The following is a 20,697-nucleotide window of genomic DNA, read 5'->3' as shown; positions in this document are numbered from 1 at the left end:
CCAGCCGCGCTTCCTCCGCCCCGCCCCGGGCTGCGCTGGAAGTCAAGTAGCGCGGCTGCGGCGGGGCGGGTCGGGCCGAGCGCAGCCGATCGGCCATGGAGCGACGCGGGCTGGGGCTGTCCCCGTGGCGGGCGCTGCTGGCTCTGCTGCTGGCGCTGGTGGCCCAGGCCCCGCTCGCCTGGGCCGGCCGCGGGCTGGCGCTCTGGCCCCTGCCGCTGTCGGTGAAGGTGACAGGCACTCAGCTGCGCCTAGCCGCCGAGAACTTCTACATCGACCACGGCCCCAATTCCACGGCCGGTCCCACCTGCTCCGCACTGGAGGAAGCATTTCGGCGGTGAGCGCTCCCGGCGGGGATGGGACCCGGGGCCGGACGGGCGGGTCCCCTCTGAGGCGCAGACCCTCACGCCACCGCGTTTCACAGGGCGAGGAAGTCAACCCCGAGCGGGCTAGTGACAGGACCAAAGTCACAGGTCTAGAAGATGGCAGGGCCGGTTCAAAACCTAAGCTTGTTCCCTTTGCGCCCTGCCTCTTAAGGGGCACGGTGGGCGCTCAGGAACCCTGGTTTGGTGCAGGCTACTGAGAGCAAGGAGGGGGTTGCTCAGAATCAATCGCTTTGCCTTGTTCGCCTCAGAAAGGCAAGTAAGATGGACGGAGGGACACCGGTTCCACCTCTGCAGCTGGGGGTGGGGGAAGTGACAGCTTTTATTTGAAGGGAGTTCTAAGGGGGAGGTTGAATGATCTGGAAGAACTTAGCCAAATTCGTCTTGAGGGACCAGGGATCCTCCAAAGTTGGCTAACATTTACGGGCCTTTCTCACACCCTGCTCTCCCCAAATCTCCTGGTAACAACTCAGATAGCAAAAGTCCTTAAATTAGAGCACCACCCGAAATCCCCTTCCCTTCCAAAATCTGGTAGATGTTGTAATCCACTTCCTGCGACCGGCGCTTGCAGTATCTGCTTTTATCTGAGCTCCCCAACACCAGTCTCCTGATCGCCCTCCCTGCTTCCTCTTACAGAGCCTTAGAAACCTTTGATAGCATAAGGAGCGGTAGCCCCCATATAGCCGGCTTCCTAACCACACCCCAGACCAGGCCGGTCGCCTCTGGGGAGATGTTTGCCCCAGTGGTATGCTGTCCCTTCTGATACAAGACCTATGTAGACGTGACTGTCCTCAACGTGTGTAGTGCCCCAAAGGACCGTAATTTGGTGCTAAGTATCCCACCTCCTTAAACCCCCAGAGTGTCTCTGTGCCAAGTGGATATAATTATAGCTTCATTGTGCCTGCCAGACACTTCACAGCTGGTGGGAAAATGCAAAACTAGCTTAGTTATCAATTTCTGACTCCAGGTGGGCCTGGTGCTCAAGCTGATGGTCCTAGCCTTGATGTGGATGGCAGAGATGGTTCCTTCTCTGCTAGGGAAAGGGTCATGTTTTCCTTTTGTTTTGTACTACAGGGATAGTGCAACTCCTGTTTTAGAGTCTGTGCTATTGAAACTGGCTGGAATGCCAAGGCCCTACTGGGGTGAAGGTGTGAAACCAAAGGGGTGGTTACCTTGGGATATTTAGAAGGATTGTATGGGAAGAGTGTGAAGGTTATCTGAAAGATCATGACTAGGATGAGGAATCTTTTTTTTTTTTTTTTTAAAGACAGAGTCTTACTATGTCACCCTCCGTACAGAGCCGTGGCGTCACAGCTCACAGCAACCTCCAGCTCTTGGGCTTAGGCGATTCTCTTGCCTCAGTCTCCCGAGTAGCTAGGACTACAGGCACCCACCACAATGCCTGGCTATTTTTTTTGTTGTTGTTGCAGTTTGGCTGGCGCCAGGTTCAAACCCACCACCATCAGTATATGGGGCCGGTGCCCTACTTGCTGAGCCACAGGCGCCTCCCTAGGAATCTTTTTGTGAAAGAACCTCAAGCTGTCGCCATGGGTAGAGTGCTGTACCATCACAGCTCACAGCAACCTCCAACTCCTGGGCTTAACTGATTCTCCTGCCTTCGCCTCCCAAGTAGCTGGGATTACAGGCACCCACCACAACACCCAGCTATTTTTTGGTTGCAGCCGTCATTATTGTTTGCTGGCCTTGGCTGGATTCAAACCTGCTGGCTCAGGTGTATGTGGCTGGCACCTTAGCTGCTTGAGCCACAGAACAGTCTTACCATGTATGCCTCGGTGCTCAGCTTATCAAATTGGATTTTCCTTCTGCTGTTTTCCTTCATGCTGCCAGTGAGACAAGGTCTTGGTGATGTGCTGAAGTGACATGAGTATGGCACAAAAGCGTGGGTGACATTAGTTAATGACAGTAGATCACTAGGACTTGAATCAGCGAGTGAGATGGTTTGTAAACATGGCTTGGCATTTCAAGACAGGTGAAGGGTTTGCCTAACTAATGCATGGCGTGTGTCAATTAATACCTGCCATTGTTAGGAAGCAGGTCATAAAACTTTAGTCCTTGTGGCTAAGACTCAAAGCAGACGAGGCATTCTAGGAATTTAAGGTCAAAGTAAAAGCACAGTGGGGCTGGAAGGATTTGGATTGGGGTGTTTAGAAACCTCTGGTGGTCAAGAACACACCCAGCCTAGGCCCAGATTGTTCAGAATCACAGGGCTGTCTCTGAAGAGCCCAAGTTCTCTCACAGGCCCTGCTTTGAAACATTCTTTTTGCAAGCAGAGAGTTTGGCTGGCAGGTGCCTGGCTGCTTCCTCAGCTTCTAGAATATGGTTTATCATATTCTAGTCACTCATTAATACACAAATAGCTTCACTCCTGGGAGGCTAAGCTAATGCAGATAACTTTGACATCGCTGACTCAGAATCCTTTGAGTCATCTGTTAGACTTTTACAGTTCAGGCTCAAAGTTTTCCTTATTGGGGACAAGCCAGCACCTATCTCAGATCTTAAAGTTGCCAGCAACTTTGATTTCCCATTTTTAATTTTGGTAAAATAACATAAAACTTCCAATTTTAACCATTTTTAAACATGCCCTGCAGTGGTGTTAATTTCCTTTTTAATCTGTCGAGGTTTTCCTATGAGAAGGACCCCCAATACCGTCGCCCATTTCATTTGCTCACTGGTTATCTTCCATACAATTCTAAACTCATCCAAATTTTCTTACCTCTCATTTTCTGAACAAACACAAGGTATTCTTGCACATAAGTAGCATATACAACCTTCTGGCTTATCAAAATCTAAAAATGTTATTTAAACAATTGCTCACAAGCCTATCTGATCTTTTTATCCTTTAGCAACCTTAAATTTTTATTTAATATTCTTTTTGATATTTGGGTACCAACAGAAGGTAAAATTTTTTTTTAACTTTTATGGCAGTCTATCCTTATAATTATTCTATTTTATTTGCTATTGTTTTTTTCCCTCAAATTCTTTTTTTTTTTTTTTTTTCAATTTCAGATTAATATGAGGGTACAAATGATTAGGTTACATTGTTTGCGTTTCTAAGGTAAAGTTCAAGTCGTAGTTGGGTGCTTCGTCTAGGGGGTGTGCTGTATACCCTTACATTATGTCCATTAGGTGAGAATTTACTAACCCCCTTTCCTCATGTCTATTCCATTTTCCCTCCTCCTTCCCCCCTACAGAAGATACATTTTAAAGGTTCTAGTGAGAATCCTATAGGCTGGTGACATTTTGGGAGGGGGGTTATATATCAACTGAGGATACTTTTCTTGGAAACTAAGGGGAATGCTGAGTCAATCTGGCTTAGTAAGAAAACTTACTATCTCATACCTTAGGATGCCCCCAAATAGGGATGAATTTAGGGCTCCTAGGCTCAATAGCACATCCTGGGTCCACGTTCCTTCATCTCTGCTGTCATTTTTAGTGTAGCCGACTGTCACATACAGAGAAACAAAGTTTTCTTGTGCTTTGCTGAAGAGAGGAACTTCTCACCACACACACAGACATACCCAAATCACTGGTCAGAACTAGATGCCATACCCAAAAGTGATAGATGAGTTTGATTACTTGTTCTTAACAGGGGCTTGCCTGGGAGTGGGGTGGGGGGAGCTTTTATAATTCCTGTGCCTGCAAACCAGTCTCATAGATTCTGAATGTCTGGACATCGGGATTTTTGAAAAGCCCCCAAGTGTCTTGGGTGAGAATCTCTGGTCAGACTAATAAAGGGTGGCATGGCTTTGACGAGACTATGGCCATTAGCACATATGAATTTAAAATTTGGCTTAAAATGTTTACAAAAGATATTTAAACTTATTTCTCATGCAGATATTATGAATATATTTTTGGTGTTTACAAGCGGCCTCAGGGGCTTCCGAAACTTGAGGGTGGAACACAATTAAAGCAACTTCTGGTCTCAGTTGTCCTTGAGTCCGAGTGTGATGCTTTCCCCAGCATGTCTTCGGATGAATCCTGTGAGTACCTGCGAAATGTGAGCATCCTGTGTCCCAAGCTGCCAGAATCGGGCTCCATGTTGTGAACTATTATGAGTTCTTGGCCAGTAATTCTTATTTTAAAAGTAATCTGTACAGTCTGATTATAATCTATAATTCTTATTTTACAAGTAACCTGTAAAGTCTGATTATAAAAGTAATTCATAGTCATTGTAGAAAACTTCTAAGTACAGTAAGTGCAGAAGAGGAAGAAATTGATCACTCATAATTGCAGTACACAGAACTAACCATTGTCATTTTCAGGTGTGTATCTGTTTTTTCTAGGGGAGAACATTTAAATGTTTTACATAGATATAAGCATATGGTAAACATGGGCATGAAAATGGGATTAATTTTATACCTGTGGATTCTGCTTTTTTGTAATTTTGCTGTTTTGTGTTTTTATATCTTGCTTTTCTGCATAATAATGTGTTAGGAACAGTTGTGAATTTCACTAACTATCCTTCTGTCATTTTTAATGGCAGAATGATCTCCCACTATATGGATAAACTTACTTGGCCAGTCATTTAAGGGTCAAAAAGATGTCCAAAGGCTGCTACAGTACTAAGTCAATAACCTCCAGCCTTGGGGTCAAGCCAAAGAGTGGCTAAGTCCCACTGTAATACCCATTAGCTTCCAATCTCCATAACCTCTGCTGCTTTACTCTTGTCTGGGGTTAACTCCACCCCAGACCTCTCAAAAAGACCTTGGGCAGAGTGTGATTTTAAAAGTGGAAAGATTAGCACCTCATAAGAAGTGGCCAACTGCAGCCTCATCCTAGATGCATGTGAATTTTTCATTGAGTGAGACAAAACTAAAGTGTCTTTATAGAGTGGGATAAAGATGAATTAATGGAAAAAGTTAAGAGTAAGTCTGAAGGCAGATTTGGATGAGATTGGGGTGGGTGCAGGGCAAGTAGAAAAAAGGGAAAAGAGTAGAGGTAACTCTCTGGCCTTAGGGGAGAAGGTTTGCGTGACACTTGAGGCATCGCCAAGGAATAGTGAGCACTGAGGAATGTTTGCATTTTGACCTAAAGCCTTGGCTTAACTGGGACCCTACTCTGTTGTGGGAAAATGAGGAAATCATGGTGATGACAGCCACATTCCTGACATGAGCTGTTCAGCTGACTGGTTGGTATGTGACTGACTCACTGACGTGAGGAGCATGGGAAACCAGCAGATTGAGTCGTGTGGGGAAGGAGGAGGAACAAGTTCTGTTTGGGGCATGTGGAGTTGGGAGAATTGACAGGATATTGTGATGATGTATAACAGGAGGTGGTGGAAGGAACAGGAGAAAAGAATGATCCAGAAATACCAGTCAAACGTGTTTAGGAAACTTACTGTGTCATTGAAAGATCAACAAACAAAAGTGCTTTTTTTATCCCCGGTACAGATTCTTTACTTGTGAAGGAACCTGTGGCTCTCCTCAAGGCCAACAGAGTCTGGGGAGCATTACGAGGTAAGTCCTGTGCAGTTTTGTCATTATTTTCTAGTGAAGGAATATATTTAGCTGGTGCTTTGTTGAAATCAAGCACAGCAAACCTTAGCTGCCTTGGACCCTTTACATAGAGCTTTGTTGAGTAATTCCAAGATGATTTCCATTAAACACATATTCCTTAAGGCATGGGAGAAACCTCATTTGACCTTTTAAACAGTTTGAGGGTGATTCCCTTCCCGCAGTCCTGTAATTCACTGATGCTGTTGGATCTGTAAGGTTTATAGAACTGTTAGGGCCCCAACCAGTTCTGATTAGATTTTATTCAGCTATCACTTCTAGCTGCCTTGAGCAGCAAGCATATCTCTTCCCCAATTTTAATTCCTATGGAGTTAGAAACATAAGCAAGCTAAAGTGTTAAAAGGTAAATATGCTCTGAGTTGGCTAGAGGCAGTGGGCAGAGAGGAATCTTAAAAGCTTTGCCTGTGAATTTCTGGGTTTGAACTTCAAAAGTTTGGAATCAGGACATTGACTTTTGCTGTTCAAAGTTTCTTTTACCTCTTAGAAAAAGATTGTTTACTAACTTCCAAATTAAGCTTCTAAAAAGGGAATTTTAAATTTATTTTTACTTTATTTATTTATTTTTTGAGACAGAGTCTCACTATGTCACCCTCGGTACAGTGCCGTGGCTTCACAGCTCACCACAACCTGAAACTCCTGGGCACAAGTGATTCTCTTACCTCAGCCTCCCAAGTAGCTGGGACTACGGGTGCCCACCACAATGCCCGGCTATTTTTTTGTTGCAGATGTCATTGTGTGTTTAGCTGGCTCAGCCCAGGTTTGAACCTGCCACCCTGCCACATGTGGGTGTTGCTGCAACCAGTGTGCTACGGGTGCTGAGCCCAACAGGGAATTTTTTAATATGAGCTAACCAACCAAATTATAATAATTAAAAATAAAAAAAGGCTTGAAATTTGACTCAGACTATTATCTAAAATAATCAGTTATGCTATGTTTTCATAGCCATAAGAATAGAATGATTATAATCTTATTTCAAAATAGAATATGAAAATATCTATAGATTTGATCCTTACACATTATATGATCTTTATAATTCACTTAATGCATCTTACGAATATATTTCAGTATTATATGAATTGTAAAGATATAGTGTGTTAAGATCAAATCTGTATGTATTTATACAAATGTAACTGCAACAATTATCATTTATATATGGTATAATGTGGTTTTAAGCTTTTACTAGTCTGATCTGCCTGTCTTGTCTGGGATCTGATAGGAAGAATAGATCCTTATTGTCCTGATCCACCCAATAAAGAACTTTAGTGAGGATGCCATGACTAGATTTTAGTCTAAGAAGCCCTTCTCTTCTTTTCTTTCTTTCTTTTTTGAGACAGTCTCAAGCTGTCGCCCTCAGTAGAGTGCTGTGGCATCACAGCTTACAGCAACCTCAAACTCTTGGGCTTAAGCAATTCTCTTGCCTCAGCCTCCCAAGTAGCTCAGACTACAGGCATCCGCCACAACGCCCAGCTGTTTTTGTTGCAGTTGTCATTGTTGTTTAGCTTGCCTGGGCCAGTTCGAACCTGCCACCCTCAGTATATGTGGCTGCCGCCGTAACCATTGTGCTATGGGCACTGAGCCAACACTATGTTTAATTTTATTTACCTTACCTGGTTAAGAGTCTGTTTGGATAATACAACTTTTATTGTCTCAGTTATTGTTTTATAAATTAATGCAGTAAATTTTACTTTCCTTAGGTTTAGAGACCTTTAGCCAGTTGATTTATCAAGATTCGTATGGTACTGTAAGTATGATTATTATGTTACTAGAAAGTGTTGGATAGGCAATTATTAGTAGAAAAATGTAACCTGTTTACCTATTGTTTCCTGAAGGTTTCTTTTCCCAAATACATGTATTTGTCATGGCTGATAAGTAGAAATTTCACAGTTACTTTGTTTAATCTTTTATCCAATACTTATATAGATACAGTGTTTCTTGAGCTCAAGTCAAGAGAAAATGCTAAAACTGAATCGAAATTTTATTTTTGTCTTACAGTTTACCATCAATGAATCCAACATTGTTGACTCTCCAAGGTTTCCTCACAGAGGAATTCTAATTGATACATCCAGGCACTTTCTGCCACTTAAGGTTATTCTTAAAACCCTGGTAGGTAATGACTTTGTTCTGTCCATAGTCTGTTCTGAAGATGTGTCCCCTCTGTGTTGTTACTTTGTGTTGGTTCCTTAAACTGTGGGGCGGGTTTGAACAGGGGCATGTGTTTTTCTGGTATATTGAGTATTATAAGTACTGAGTATGCTTCCCTCCCTCCCTAAGGAAGTGTATTTTCTTGAGGATCAATCCTTAAGACATGAATTTCTGGGCTGAAAGAGGTATAAATTTTATCTTTTGGTATACACTGTCAGACCTGTTTCTAGACAGGTGACAGGCACTGTATTTGACCAACAATGTAGCACATTTTTGCAATATACCTCATTTTAATTTGTACTTCTTTGCTTTTTAGTAAACATAAGGCTCTTTTACTTATTAGCTATTTATTTTTTTTATATTATTTTCTAGAATGTTAATGCCTTGGTTGGTTTAATGTTTTATATTTACAGATTGTTTCACTGATATTTTTGCTTATGCTTACATACTTATCTATCATATATTGTCATGAAGTTTGTCTAAATTTGCTTTTGCAACTGTTTGTGGCGTCTTTCACCTGTAAAAGTTTAATTTTTTTTTTTTTTTGAAACAGAGTCTCAACCCTAGGGTTGAGTGCCATAGCATCATAGCTCACAGCAACCTCAAACTCTTGGGCTCAAGTGATCCTCTTGTCTCAGCCTCCAGGGGACTACAGGTGCCTGCCACAACGCCTGGCTAGCTTTTCTATTTGTAGAGACCAGGTGTTGCTTTACTCAGGCTGGTCATGAACTCCTAAGCTCAAGGCCTTGGCCTCCCTGAGTACTAGGACTACAGGCATGAGCCATAGCACCCAGCTGAGTTTAAATTTTTTAAAGAAGTAATACCTTTCAATCTTACTTCTGTCCTTTTTGGTCTTGGGAGATATGCTAAGAAAGTCCTTTTCCATAAGAAAGGCAAAATATAAAAATAACGTCTATACTTTTTACTATTAAATTCTTGATTCAGTTAAAATTTACCTTAGTGTATTATGGATAGTTCAATTTTATTTTCCAAATGCTTAGCCAGTAATCCCAATCTCATTTTTGTGCAATGTATAATTTCCCCATTGTTTTCAATTATAAGGAGTATTAAATACTAAATTCCCATAAATACATGAGTCAGTTTTTCAGCTCTCAATCTTTACCAGTTTATCTTCCTTGGCCAGTACAGATAGTTTTAATTTCTATAGCTTTGTAAGTTGTTTTTTATTTTTATTCTTAAGAAATATTAAACTCATAGGAAAGTTGTAAGAAGGGCATAAAGAATGCTCATATACCCAGACATCCCAATGGTAAAGTTTTATATTTGTTTAAATATTAAATACTTATTAAACACTAAAAATGTATTGTTATTTGCTTTATTTTCCCTAAAGGTATTTTTCCTACACCATATGGGCACATATGTTGACTTAATGCCCTCAATATTTCAAAGGTACTGAATTTCTTTAAAAAGGTTACATATTACTAACTTGAGTACAACCAAAATCAGGAAATTGACACAGTGCTACCATTTAATTGCCAGAACCCATTCCAATTTCAGTCGTTCCATTAACTGAAACTTTAACTTTTGTAGGTTTAGCATCCAATCCAGGATTAGATGTTGTACCTACTTGTTACATCTCTGTGGCCACTTTCTTTTTCTTTCTTTTTTTTTTTTAAGAGACAGAGTCTCACTTTATTGCCTTTGGTAGAGTGCTGTGGCATCACAGCTCACAGCAACCTCCAACTCCTGGGCTTAGACGATTCTCTTGCCTCAGCCTCCCCAGTAGCTAGGACTACAGGCGCCCGCTACAACGCCTGGCTAGTCTGTGGCCACTTTTAATCTGGAACTGTTTGTCTTTACTTGTCTTTCAAGGTCATATTTTTGAAGTCAGTGTCAGTTACTTTGTAGAATATGCCCTAGCTTATCTGTCTTCCACATGATCAGATTCAGTCATGCCCTTTGTTTTTTTAGAGACAGAGTTTCACTTTATTGCCCTCAGTAGAGTACTGTGGTGTCACAGCTCACAGCAACCTCCAACTCCTGGGCTTAGGCGATTCTCTTGCCTCAGCCTCCCAAGTAGCTGGGACTACAGGCCCCCGCCACAATGACCGGCTATTTCCGGGGCTGGGTTTGAACCCACCACCCTTGGTATATGGGACTGGCGCCCTACTCACTGAGCCACAGGCGCCACCCTCAGTCATGCCTTTTGAGCAGAAGTGATGCTGTGTTCTTCCCGGTACATGTCAGGGGCACAGTGCCTTATTTATTTCATTTCTGATATTTTCACTTATAACTTGGGTAAGATGTCATCTGCCAGGGTTCTCTACTGCACTGTTAATTAAAAGTATTTTGTGTTTGGTAAGTGATTAAGTATCTCTTGGGGAGAAATTTTGAGACTACGTAAAATTCCCACTCTTCATCCGGCGTTCACCTACTGGTTTTAGCACCCACAGGTGATTCCTGCCCGAATCAGTTACTGAGGTGACGGTCATGTGGTGAGCTTTCTGTTTTCATCATTCCTCCCGTCATTTATTAGTTGGCATTTTGCTGGAAGGTACAGCACTCCCTTCTCTTTCATTTATTTATTTTTATCAGTATAGACCTGTGGATGACTGTTTTCTTCAATGGATTGTAATCTGGTACTTTCCCTATTTAATAGTCAAATTGTCCCAGCTTTGGCCCGTGGGAATGCTTCATGTTGGTTAACATCCTTTGGCACGTCCTCTTTAATCTTTGAATATTTTCTTTATTTTTAGTACGTGATGTTCCAGGTTTATCTTTCACTATCCCAGTCTGAATTCAAACATTTCTCTAAGAAATCCTTTTAGTGGTGAACAATATCTTGAAACCAAATTCTGGGCCCGAGGTAGTTCATTGTTTCTAGGCCCTCTGAGCAGACAGAGCTATAAAAGTCTGTGTATATGTGTATCACATCTTTCCCTATTTCTCTATCTGCCTATGTCAGGGGTTGGCAAACTATAGCCTAATGGTTCTCAACCTTCCTATTTTATGTATTATATTGTCTAATATTCCAGAGTACATATAAAATCAATTTGCCCAAAAATGTATCTAGGAATAGTACTTAGTTTGTAATGAATTTCTTTCATTTCTAAGGGTTGGGACTCAAATTTCAAAACAATGGGAATTATAAGCCATGCTTACATGAATGCCCCATTTTTCTTCTGCTCTATTCCCAACTGCAGCAGCAGCAGCAGCAGCCGAGAACTATTTTCCATTCTTGGCAGACCTCTAAATGCTGGGAGTTTATAAGCTTGTTCTCCTCCCATAGAGCAAAGTGAAGGCTCACTGTCTAGAATCTCTGTATAGGCGTCTAAGTAGTGATGTGCCACGTAAAGTCATCTAGGCAAAAATTTCTACTTCTTCCACACTCTTCTTTTGCTGAAAAAGAAAGGTTTTTTTTGAGACAGAGTCTCAAGCTGTCACCCTGGGTAGAGAGCCGTGGCGTCACAGCTCACAGCAACCTCAAACTCTTGGGCTTAAGCAATTCTTTTGCCTCAGCCTCCCAAGTAGCTGGGACTACAGGCGCCCACCACAATGCCCAGCTATTTTTTGGTTGCAGTTGTCATTGTTGTTTGGCAGGCCCGGGCTGGATTTGAACCCACCAGCTCCAGTGTATGTGGCTGGCACCCTAACCGCTGAGCTATAGGCACCAAGCCAAAAAAAAGAGAAAGTTTTAAAAGGAAGCAGACTTACTGGATGCAATCCCAAATGTAAACAGGTAAAAAATACTTATGTATTACATTTGCAGTATGTAATTTTTTAATGTTTGCTTGCAGGATGCCATGGCTTTTAATAAGTTTAATGTTCTCCACTGGCACATAGTGGATGATGAGTCTTTCCCTTATCAGAGCATCACTTTTCCAGAGTTAAGTGATAAAGTGAGTAAATCATGTTCCTGCCGTGTGTGTACAAAAGTCTTTGATACAGCTTCATTAGAAGTTGTAGGTTAAATGTTTTTTCTTATGAAGAGAATCAAAGTTAGACGTGTTGTGGTTTTCTTTCTTTTGTTTAGGCTGTGGTATAGCATTTTAGATCCGGAAAACTGTTATATTTGTGTTGTTACAAATGTTACTGGAATGTAAATGTAAGAATCTCTAGATCGGTATTCACATTTCTTCAAGTGCCTTTGCCTCTTTTATGAAAAATCTTATTTGCAGTGAAATGCGAATAAGGTCCAGACATTATGGTCAGTTAATGTCTTTTGATCCCTCTCCCATCTTTTCCTTCTTGTTATTAATGAAGAAACTGAGTTGTGTGTCCAATTGGCAAAAGCATCGCCACAGTGTCCCCGTATTTTCTATAAACTGGTAGTTAGAGCTAGTCTTCATACAAAGTTGACTTAAGGGCTCAGGAGGCAAGACTACTTTTCAGAAGTTGAGTATTTATACTTGGAGAAATGTGCTCAGTGACCTTCAGTGGACCTGTATGTGTAGTTGCAACCAACAGTGAGCTCTAATTTTTCAATATATAGGACAGGTAGTCTTTAAACACACAATCAGGTCACTTGCCATAAAGCTGATAATGATTAAAGTGACTTTGGCGATAAAAGCTGTGCTTTAGAATAATGTGTGAATTTTGATTCTAAAATTGACAAAAGCAATATTTTCAGAAGTTTCACTTTGGAAACATTTTATATTTTATTATATGATTACACGAAGTTGAAATAGCATGACAAAAGCAATTCTTGAAACAGGAGGCACTGGTGGAGATATTTCTTTTCTTTTTTTTTTTTTTATTAAATCATAGCTGTGTACATCAATATGATCATGGGGCACCATACACTTGGTTCATAGAATATTTGACACATTTTCATCTCATTAGTTGACATAGCCCTCCTGGCATTTTCTTAGTTACTTTGCCAAGACATTTACATTCCACATTTGCCAAGGCTCACATGTACCCTTGTAAGATGCACCGAGATAGATATTTCTATCAGTTAATCTAGGATCAACACAATATATACTGACAATTTATTGATAAAATATAGTTTAGAGATGACTTGACAGAAGCCCCCAAATAGCTATCATCTTTTGCGTGTGTGTGACTTAGCAGAAATTGGCTTTCTATTCACTGTAGATTTTCTACTCATGACACTATGGTACTATATTATTTTTAAATGAGTCATTCAACATCATGTGGAACTATTTAATACACCATGATAATGGAGAAAATCTGCTATCAGATATCAAAGTGCAAACAGAATTGTTAATGATTTCTTGGACCAAATCCACCTTGTATATCTTACCGTGACTATGGGTTTTACAGGGAAGCTATTCTCCATCTCATGTTTATACATCAAATGATGTCCATATGGTGATTGAATATGCCAGATTACGAGGGATTCGAGTCTTACCAGAATTTGATACCCCTGGACATATGGCGTCTTGGGGAAAAAGTAAGGCGTTTATGTTTTATAAGTTGCAAAAAGTGAACATTTGAGGTCCTGCATCTGTTTTATGACTTGGTGTTTATTCATTTTGTTCTTGAGTGTGATTTGCACAATGCCAGATATGATTCAAGAACTATTACCTATCTACTGTGAGCAAGTATCTGTGTCTAGGCCCTGCTTCAAGGATAAAGAAGGGGATAAAAGCAAACAAAAAATTATGATAGCAAGTAGAACATAAGTGAATTCAAGAAATAGTTTCATGGATAAGGTAATACTTACAATGCCTTTGAGCAAAAGATATATTCATGTTTCTGGTAGAGGGAATAGCACGAGAAAAGGTGTGCAAAAAGTGTAAGATAAGCTTGCCAAGTATATGGTAGAGCAGAATGTAACAAAGAATAGGTGGTGTAATAGTGGGGTTATAAAGAACTTAGGCTCTCAGGCTTGGCACCCGTAGCACAGTGGTTACAGTTTCAGCCACATACACTGAAGCTGGTGGGTTCGACCATGGCCCAGGCCAGCTAAAACAACGACAAATGCAACAAAAAATAGCCCAGCATTGTGGCAGGCACCTATAGTCCCAGCTACTTGGGAGGCTGAGGCAAGATAATTGCTTAAGCCCAAGAGTCTGAGGTTGCTGTGAGCTGAGACATCACAGCACTCTACCCAGGGTGACAGCTTGAGACTCTGTCTCAAAGAAGAAGAACTTAGGCTCTCAAGCCAAACTGCCTAGGTTTGAATCCTGCTTCTACCATTTAGAAACTGGGGGCCTTTGGGCAAGTTATATATCATTCCATCTTCAGTTTCCCTGTTTCTAAAATGGACTATGAATATTAGCTAGCATGTAAGTTTTTTGAGAATTAGATAATGAATGTAAAGCACATAGTGTGGTACTAAGGCTTTAAAATTGCTCAGTAAATATTATGAGGGTAGATGTGGGGAGTAGAGGGAAGTAAATCTGGGTTTCATTCAGATACAACAAAACTAGTGAAAATTTCTCAGCAGGAGTGACATGAGTGTCATACTTTGGGAAAAACCTTTGTGAAAGTGACAGATTAGAAAAGGAAAGAGACTAAAGTCCTGGACCAGGAGGGGAATAGCAGGAATGGAAAATAATGGACATAATTAAGGGGCATTCTGGAAATATCCGGAGAACTCAGCAGCTTACTGACTCCAGGAGAGGGAAGAGGTGTAGACTGTAGAATGGTGGTATCTTTACTGGAATATGAACATCAGGATAAGCTAGAGAAGGGATTTTAAGGAGTGGAGATGTTGGGGTTTTTTTTGTTGTTCTTGTTTTGAGACAAAGTCTCACTATGACAAGTATATAGTCACCTCGGTAGAGTCCCGTGGTGTCACAGCTCACAGCAACCTCCAACTCTTGGGCTTACGTGATTCTCTTGCCTCAGCCTCCCGAGTAGCTGGGACTACAGGCGCCCATCACAACACCTGGCTATTTTTTGTTGCAGTTGTCATTATTGTTTAGCTGGCCCGGGTCGGGTTTGAACTCCGTGTATGTGGCTGGTGCAATAAACACTGTGCTACGGGCGCCGATCCAAGATGTTGGTTTTTGTTAAGAGTATGTTGGAAGCACAGCCAGGATTTCCAGTTGTATTTAGCAGGGGATTTAAAATATGCATTAAAGCTCAAGCAAAAAGAGTCAGGTGGGGCAAGGTGATGATCTAGGAGTCATTAATATTTAAAGTATATAAAATCTCAGAGGCTGGAGACAAAGGGTAACAAAGATAGAGAGATGGGACTCAGGAATCAATTCTCCCTCATCTTATTTGGAACTCTTAGTAAAAAGGTTTTTGTACAGAGAAACTCTTATAAGCTTCAACAAGATGAAATAATATAATCATATGCAAAGCCAGGTGTTTGTGATTAAACATACTTATTTTAAAAGAGAATCATGTTTTCTCCTAGGTCAGAAAGACCTCCTGACTCCATGTTACCCTAAACAGAGACAGTTGAACACTTTTGGACCTATAAACCCTATTCCCAATACAACTTACAGCTTCCTCACTTCATTTTTCAAAGAAATTAGTAAGGTGTTTCCAGATGAATTCATTCATTTGGGAGGAGACGAAGTAGATTTTAACTGTTGGTAAGATGATTCTTTATAATCCTGATTAAAAAAAAAAAAAAGGCTGCATTTGAAATAGGTGTCTCTGGTTCTAAGGATTTAAACTGGGAAATAGAGCTGCTGAGATAGTGGGCTTTTGTACAGTGTACATTTGGGTGGTATGAAAAAGTAAAAGCTTTGTGAGGAGAATCAAAGTGCAGAAGAAAATGGACAGTCAAAAAAAAAAAAGACGACAATGAAATGAGAACATCTTTAGTGAAAGGGAATGATTAATTGGGGAAGACTTTTTGAATAAAAATCCTCTTTGTAAATAGCTTTAGGCGGAGGACAAGAAGATAGGGTTAAGAATACCATTTTTACAAGAAATCAGCTTCCGGAAAAAAGTTATTTGTGATGGAAAATTAATAAAACTCAATTAAATTTTTATGTTTTTACTCCCTAAAAACTAATAGTTTTTAGGCATGTACAACTGATATTAAGGATATCTCCTCCTTTAAATAATAAATTGGGCATATCAAACTTTTAATGAAATTTCAACCACTGTTTTTTGTTTAAGGGAGTCAAATCCAAACATACGAGATTTTATGAAGCAAAAAGGCTTTGGTGAAGATTTCAGAAAACTAGAATCTTTCTATATTCAAAAGTAAGTTTTAGAAAACCTACTTCTCTGTATTTCATCCATGCTTTCTGTAAAAGTCTAAGCTATATTTTTAGTACTGTGCTTTACTTTTTCAAAGTTTAAGCTATTTAGTACTCTGCTTATTTTCTCTCCACCTTGCTAAAGTATAGATGTGAAAAATCACTAAAGAAGGAAGTAATATCCATGGCTTTCTTTAAATCGGTAACATAATCACTAAGTATTTTGCAATAAGTGAAATATAGGCATGCAGTCATCTGTTCTAAGCCCTGGCGACCCTATGAAGTCTTCACCACCACCCCGCCCCTGGAATTCATTTCCTTCTGTCAATTCCAGGTGCTTATCTTATGCTCTGTATCTGTGCTGTCCAGTAAGGTAGCCATAGCCACATGGGGCTGTATTTAAATTAATTAAAACTAAAGAAAGTTATAAATTCAATTCCTCAGTTGCATCAGCCATATGTCAAGTGTTCAAAAGCCAAATGGGGCTAGTGGCTACCATACTGGAAAGTACATAATATACAGCATTTGCATTAATGCAGAGAGCTATACAGGATAGTGTTGCTGTATACTAGGGTTGGCAAACTCAGGTCACACAGTAAATACTTTAGGCTTCAGGGGCCACATATAGTTGCACATCCCTGTGTTTTACTAAACAATGCTATACAAACGTAACAGATCTCTGCTCATGCGCCGTGCAAAAACAGGCTGTAGTCTACCAACTGTTGCTCTTTGCCGTTCATTTGGCAAGCCCAGATTTCAGCCTTTTCCTATTCAACTTTTTGTGTGATGGATTCTAATTTTATTTATCTGCAGAGCACCCAGCATTGTCTAAATACCTGTTAAGTATTTGTGGACTGATTATCAGCAACTGTTGAGTGTTATTTAGGTGATATGACAGCACAGATTATGGTTTCATTACTCTAAAATGGCCACAAAATCATCAGAGGTTGCTGTTAGTACAACTGCCTATGTGTTGCCTGCCGACTCAACTTGGGGCCCCTTCTTCCTGCCTCAGGGGCATGCTTAAGCTCACTTATTTCAGCAAATGACCATTAGACCACTAAACTAAGTCAGGTTATGTGTTGTGAGCTAGAAAGAACACTTTGGCCAATACCCAATAGATAGTAGGTTCTGCTATAAAGCTGTGTTGCACTGAAGGGTACCTCTCAACATTGCAAGTAATCACTAGCAGGAAGCATGCATGTTTTAGAGCTTTTGATCTGAAATAACGTTGTAATTTTTTGCGATGCTAGGCTTTTGGATATTATTGCAACCCTAAACAAGAGATCCGTTGTCTGGCAAGAGGTTTTTGATGATAAAGTGAAGGTGAGACTTGTGAAGATTGCATCTGACTCTGATAACATAAGACTTAATGCTGCCTTCTCACCTTTCCCTTCTTTCCCCCTCCCCCACTATCTTATTGTTAATCACCAACAGAAGTACTTCAAAATAATTTTTTTCAGACGGTAAGAACAAATGAGTCTTTATAGCTATTAAGATAGTTTTGTAGTAAGTAAAACTGTCTGTATATGTAAAATTTAAATCACAAGTCTCCTAGTGTATGTCTACTATATTTACATAGTATTTTTTCCTCTGATATAGTCAGAATTCTTCATTTTCCTTGGAGCAATTGGGAATTTATAAGCCAATAGTATTACCTTTCCAGAGGTATTAGTGACATTCTCAGAGTTCCCAAGTAAGTAAAACTTAGTGTGGTAGAAATGACTGAATGTAAATCCTAGCCCTAGTTCATTCTGCACCTACGAGGTGTCACATACAAGCCAAAGTTAAATATCAAACCGTAAGGTGGATGAAACTTCTAATTTGAAGTTCCTACAATGAATAAAGTATGTCATTAAATCAGGAGGAAAGAGGAAAATGTACATATGTTTTTTCATGAATCTTTTCCTAACTATAATGCCTTAAACTTTTGGTTCGTCTACTGTATTTGCCAGACTTATTATCAGGTATTACAATTTGTAACTTTTACAGCTTCAGCAAGGCACAATAGTTGAAGTGTGGAAAAACTCCGTGTATTTTGAGGAAATGAGTAGAATCACAGCATCTGGCTTTCCTGTAATCCTTTCTGCCCCCTGGTACTTAGATTTGATAAGTTATGGACAAGACTGGAAACAGTACTATACTGTGGAACCTCTTAATTTTGTGGGTAAGTGAGCAACCATCATTACCCTAGTTTTCTTCCCTAACTTCTGATCCAGGAACTCCTTACCTAGATATTACCTACTAACTACTCTCCCTTTAATGTTTGACCCTCGGTTTTGTGTATTTAAACAAAGAAAAACTCAGTATCATTTTAAACTCTGTGAAAGAAACCATATACTTGCCTAAACACAAGAACTTCTTCAAAAGTAGATGCCCTTAGATTTTATCTCCATTTTCACGGATGAGTCTTGTCACTGTCTGTTTAAAAGCTATTTGACTGCTTAACCTTGAATGTCCTCTTCTGAACTCTCTGCAGTATAAGACACCTAAGCAAAGCTACAGTCTAAAATTTAAATCACAAGTCTCCTAGGCAGTTTAGTGGATTCCAGGCTGTGTAGTCATAGGGTTCTGAGGAGTAGGCATCCCTGGAGAAGGGGGTGACAGGAGGAAATGTCTCAGTCAGAGAGCTTCAGGCTTTCAGACCCCTTTCATAGAAAACTGTTCTAGGTCAGATCCGAGCACTCTGAGAGGCTCAGGTGTGAGGATCGCTTGAGGCCAGGAGTTTGAGACCAGTCTGGGCAACATGGAGACTGTACAAGAAAAAAAAAGAGCTCTACTTTGTTCAGTTTTTGTCTATCAACCCTTAGTACAAAGTTTTCTTTGAAAAAGGTTTTTTTATTTCAGAATATTTTTTATTTCAGAATATTATGGGGATTGCTCTTTAGCCATTTTAATTTACATAATTTCAAAACTTTTAAACTGTAGGTCTAATAAAAACTGATATAATTTTCCCTAGCACAAGTTTTATGAAAAAGTCATAATTATTGTAAAAATAAAAAAAGTAGTAGGTCCTCAGGGCTTTTTGTTTTGTTTGTAAATATGAAGCGGTAGAAACTAGAGGCTGACATGTGATGGTCATGGTCCATTAAAAAAAAAAAAAAAAAAACCTAGCACTCCTTGTATTCTCTGGCATCCTAGGGAAAAAGTGGTTTCTGGTATCCAAAATAAAACAATATTTTTAATCTATGATGCTAACCATAGGTTGGGGTGAAAATAAAGTTTACCACTTTTTTTTTGCCACAACCATGAACACCTCCCAAGTCCCTGTGGACCACAGGAGAGAAATGTCACCTCCGGGCCCAGGATAAAGACAGGAGGAGGAATTAGCATTGCCTCTTTGTATAAGCCTGGAACTGCAACTGCTTAACTTGTATCAATTCAATGATTTCACTGTAGGTACACAGACACAGAAAAAACTTGTCCTTGGTGGAGAAGCTTGTCTATGGGGAGAATATGTGGATGCAACTAACCTTACTCCAAGATTATGGTATGAAATTTAAATGGTAATATTTAAATTAAAAACTAAGGTGTCTTAGCTTTCCTTCTCCATCTAAGTAGGAAAGCATTAGGGATTTCCAAGCATATGCTTCAGACACTTATTTAAGAAAACATGAATCTTAACTGCTTTGAGGGCTTTGTGGTTTTAAATTTTAGGCCTCGAGCAAGTGCCGTTGGTGAGAGACTTTGGAGTCCCCAAAATGTTAAAGATGTCAATGACGCCTACAACAGACTAACGAGGCACCGCTGCAGAATGCTCAGGTGAGACACGTCTCAGGACAGGACACTGCGGCAAGTCCTGTGGGAGTTTTAACCACCTTATTCAGTGTTAGCTAGTTTCCTTTTTTTTTTTTTTTTAAAATTAAGAAATGTTTGTTGCATAATTAGTAATTAGGAGAAACTCATAATTATTTTTTATAGGTAAGAGAATAATACCTATAAAAAGATGTATTTGGACTTAAGACTTTTATAGACAAAAGAACCTAGGAAGCTGACCGCTCGAGGGACATAACAAACATGCAGAGATGGTTAACATAAGGAATGAGGTCTACGGTACTAATATGTACATAAGGTGCACGTCTGGTCTGTGAAAATTAGGTCAACTTAAGAAGGTGGTCAGCTGTAGAGATTCTACTGTATATAGAATTGTGTAATTTAGAACTTGTTGCCTTAAATCCCTTTAGCAATCCTGAGTGATTTTGCCTTTTCAGCAATTTAAGTCAGATGAGTCCTAGCAATCTAATACATCTTTATTCACATCCGTCTACAGACGTGGAATAGCTGCACAACCTCTTTACACTGGATATTGCAACTATGAGGAAAACATGTGAAATGAGCTGAAACCAACATAGGAAGGGGAAAGGCCCCAGTGCTGTGTTACAATCAACTTGATTTTGAAATCATGTAAATTAAAATGTTACTTTTTGAATACAATCTATTGATTAAACCTCTTATTTTATATTACATACAGAAATCTAGCATCTTTCTTGTGAGAGCAGCTTATAATCGATACATTCCAAATGGCTGAGTCTTAGTAATAACTTC

At 40.0% G+C, this 20,697-nt stretch overlaps 2 protein-coding genes across 6 annotated transcripts in view; one reads left to right on the top strand and one right to left on the bottom strand.

Annotated features, from left to right (window-relative positions):
- Positions 1 to 39: 39 nt before the first annotated feature.
- HEXB (hexosaminidase subunit beta) lies at positions 40 to 20,618 on the top strand. The gene is made up of 14 exons (XM_053588748.1): positions 40 to 334; positions 4,236 to 4,381; positions 5,792 to 5,857; positions 7,609 to 7,655; positions 7,907 to 8,017; positions 11,815 to 11,916; positions 13,304 to 13,433; positions 15,354 to 15,534; positions 16,070 to 16,156; positions 17,406 to 17,478; positions 18,145 to 18,319; positions 19,552 to 19,642; positions 19,810 to 19,914; positions 20,423 to 20,618. The coding sequence occupies exons 1-14, from the start codon at positions 96 to 98 to the stop codon at positions 20,481 to 20,483; spliced, it is 1,614 nt and encodes a 537-aa protein (XP_053444723.1). The 5' UTR covers positions 40 to 95; the 3' UTR covers positions 20,484 to 20,618.
- Positions 18,329 to 20,697, bottom strand: part of GFM2 (GTP dependent ribosome recycling factor mitochondrial 2) — a 63,519-nt gene continuing 61,150 nt past the window's right edge. For 3 of the 5 annotated variants that reach the window (XM_053588710.1, XM_053588694.1, XM_053588719.1), the window contains one exon: positions 18,329 to 18,740. Coding sequence is in view for 1 of the 5 variants with exons in the window: in XM_053588719.1 (XP_053444694.1) it covers positions 18,714 to 18,740 (27 nt within the window). In the remaining 4 variants the exon portion in view is untranslated. Of the gene's footprint in view, positions 18,906 to 20,697 lie in introns of all 5 variants that reach the window. The other 2 variants (XM_053588686.1, XM_053588702.1) reach the window with 1 other exon arrangement.

The sequence above is a fragment of the Nycticebus coucang genome, chromosome 1, assembly GCF_027406575.1.
Source record: "Nycticebus coucang isolate mNycCou1 chromosome 1, mNycCou1.pri, whole genome shotgun sequence".
In the NCBI taxonomy this organism is placed as follows: Eukaryota; Metazoa; Chordata; class Mammalia; order Primates; family Lorisidae; genus Nycticebus; species Nycticebus coucang.
This window is presented reverse-complemented; position numbering and strand designations above follow the sequence as displayed.